This window comes from Cyrtonyx montezumae, unplaced genomic scaffold (genome assembly GCF_038088225.1).
Source record: "Cyrtonyx montezumae isolate F1298 unplaced genomic scaffold, pur_monq_1.0 scaffold_1, whole genome shotgun sequence".
Taxonomy (NCBI): Eukaryota; Metazoa; Chordata; class Aves; order Galliformes; family Odontophoridae; genus Cyrtonyx; species Cyrtonyx montezumae.
The window spans coordinates 7,840,396-7,843,435 of NW_027071825.1; the positions used below are offsets into that span (position 1 = coordinate 7,840,396).

The following is a 3,040-nucleotide window of genomic DNA, read 5'->3' on the forward strand; positions in this document are numbered from 1 at the left end:
AAGAGGAGAAGGCCCTTTAGTGGACCATTCCTTGCTTTTGGGGTTTCTGCCCATTGCATCACATGAGCATCGCTTCCAGGAAGAACCTCCAGTTAAACACAGCTGGAAAAGAGGAGTCAGAAAGAGTTCGGTCCCCTCCACCATGCACTTGGGACTGTGTCTGCACACAGCCGAAGAGCAGGACCCTCACCCCACCCACTCAGTCCCCACTATGGGGACAACGTTCATGCATCCATCCACGGGATCCTTAGAGCAGCCATCCATGGTCCCATCACATGTACCTCTCCAGGCCGGCGGCGAAGTTGGGCTGCCTGCCATAGGCGTTGCTGGAGCTGAACTGGCCGAGGGGTGACGCAGGGAGCCCCAGCAGCTGCTCGCTGTGCTCAGGGCAGGCAGTGGGGCGCACAGTGGGCAGCGCCAGTCTGCTGGGAGCCCCATAGAGCTGTGGGCTGCTGGGTGAGTAGCTGCCCTGCCCTACGGGGAGATGGGGTGGTGAGGCAGCGTAGGGATATGCCAAAGCATTGGGGCCAGCTCGGCTCAGCAAACCAGGGCTGACGGGCTGTGGCTGGAAGCAGGGAGGCTCCGAGGTGCTGGCAGAGCAGCTGGGGGCTAGTTCGGTCCCAGTTAAGCCCAGAGAAGGGTGGGCCAGCTCAGTAGGTGGCGAGGGCTGCAGGGCCTGCTGCCCACTGATCAGACTGTCAATGCTGAACATCCTCGAGTGCTGCGCTGGTGGTGCCACCCCGGTTGCATAGGGATGGAAGACGGTGCCCGAGAGTTGGGGGCTGTAGGCAGGCGAGCAGAGGGCATTTGGGTAGGGGGCAGCAGGGGCTACCGGGCGGACGGCGGGTGGTGGGGTGAAGGCGCTGGAGTTCTGCATGTAGCCGGGGTAGGTGGTGATGTCAGTGCGTTTGAAGCGTTTCCTCCGACGCAGGAAGCTCCCGTTGTCGAACATGTCCTCAGCAGCGGGGTCCAGCGTCCAGTAGTTGCCTTTCCCAGGGTGGCCGGGCTCGCGGGGGATCTTGACGAAGCAATCGTTGAGGGTGAGGTTGTGGCGGATGCTGTTCTGCCACTTCTTGGGGTTCTCCCGGTAAAAGGGGAAGCGCTCAGTGATGAACTTGTAGATGCCCCCCAAGGTGAGCTTCCTCTCGGCGGCGTTGGCGATGGCCATGGCGATGAGGGCGATGTAGGAGTAGGGCGGCTTGCCCCTCTGCACCGGTCGCTTCCTCCGGCGGCCCCCGGTGGGAGGTGTCGGCTCCTCGGGGGGGGGAGGAGGAGGAGGCAGCGGGGGGCTGCTCCCGGCACCTCGCGGCTCCGGCTTCACCTGGGCGGCGGGGGAAGAGCCCCTGGGGGGACCCGGGGAGCCGGGGCTGGCCGAGGCGGCGGGGCCGGCCGCCGGCAGCGTGCACATGCCTCGCAGGCAGGGAAAGCCGGCCGCGTTCATATACGGCCGGAGGAATAAGGGTAAAGTGGGGGGGGCGGAAGGAGAAAGAGCCCCCCCGCCCAAGGGGAAAGGGAGAGGGAGGGGAAGGGGAAAAGGGGGACGAGCGCTGCGGCAGCACCCGGCGATGGGAAGCAGGGCCCCGAGCTGCTTCGCAATATATAGGGTGGCCGCCACACCAACCCACCCCGAGGGGCGTGCGGAGCCCGGCCCCTCTCCCCAGGGGCCGCGGTGGGGGGGCAGGGTGGGGAAGGCTGCCGAACTCGGAGCCGTTCTCCCACTGGTAAATCCCCCGGCCTCTCGCTGGGGTTTTCTTTGGCAGCTTTGCCCCCGGGGGAAATCCTCTCCCGAGTGGGCTGGGTGATTTTCCGGGGCGCTCGCTTCGTTTTTAATTCATTTTTAGCTCGGATGAAAAATATAACTAAGTCAGACAAGTGTCGTCGACCAAAGCAGGGTGAGTTTCATCCCACAGCCGGCCCCCATGAGAAGGGCAGGTAAGCTGCTCCCAGAGCCTTCGCACTGCTTGGATTTCGTTTTGGTTTTTTTTCTGGGAAAACCGCTCCATCCGGGCTGGTACGCAGCAGCGGTGAGAACAGGAGTTTCTCCGCTCAGAGCACGCCCCGGTTTAATTTCTCTGCAGCCTGGTGAGAGCTTCTGGGTAAGGAAACCAACTGTGGATTTTTAATTTTCCCCGTGAGAGAGTGGGAAGGGATGCACAGAGCTCGGGGATGCCTGGCAGAGATGGTATTTTGGTGGTACACAGGAGAAGGAGGTCCTCTCCAACACTGCGTGGCTGGGGTTGGAGATGGGCACCAACACTCAGAAAGGCACCAACACTCAGAAAGATTCGTTGGATTTCAGGGAAAACACCTGGAACTCTTCATGTCACACCCTACACTCCAGAGCTGATGGCCAGCCCCACCAGTAGCACAGCTGGGGGCTGCCTCATTGGTACCAAAACAGCCCTGGGCTCTCATGGCATCTTTCTTCATCTGCCACTGAGCATCTCCTCTGCACCTCACACCCCATCTATACTAGGGCAAGCTGGACAAAGTGGAATTTCAGAGCCAGGTCACAGTTTGATATATAGCTACACATCCATGTCCATTAAAACAGCTGGAGATGCCACAGCCATTGACGTACTGACAGATCTCTTACATGCCCTGAACTGTAAACAAAAATCACAGCCTTTAACTTTGTAAATTAGTTTGAAGTATTTCCAACAGCAGAGCAGCTGAAAACCTTTGTCCAAGTTCTTCTAAAAAGATTCTCCATCCCTTCCATCCAAGCACTTCCTGGTGGTTCTGTTTTACAATCCAAGCTAAAATTCATCACCCAAGTTATTTCCCACCATCACTTGTTCTCCTGCTTGTGTCAGCCTGTGCTTTTGTTCTTGTTTTATTTTCCATTCCTAGTTCACCTCCTGCACTCTCCAGGGCTCAGGCAGGGAAGCATAGGGTCCAACAGAGCCATGCTGGGTCCACACCTGGTTGGCCACTGACCTGTTGGTAGTGTGGAGTAAACTACCTCTGTGTTCCCTCTGTCAAATGCAGACAACAACACGAGCAGGAGAAGCAGCTTGGTATACAGAAAAACTCTTCA

The 3,040-nt window shown here is 58.8% G+C and overlaps 1 protein-coding gene across 1 annotated transcript; it reads right to left on the minus strand.

Moving 5' to 3' along the window:
- Positions 1-271: 271 nt before the first annotated feature.
- On the minus strand, positions 272-1,441 carry FOXE3 (forkhead box E3). Its single transcript, XM_065746241.1, has one exon. The coding sequence runs from the start codon at positions 1,439-1,441 to the stop codon at positions 272-274; it is 1,170 nt and encodes a 389-aa protein (XP_065602313.1).
- Positions 1,442-3,040: the final 1,599 nt, after the last annotated feature.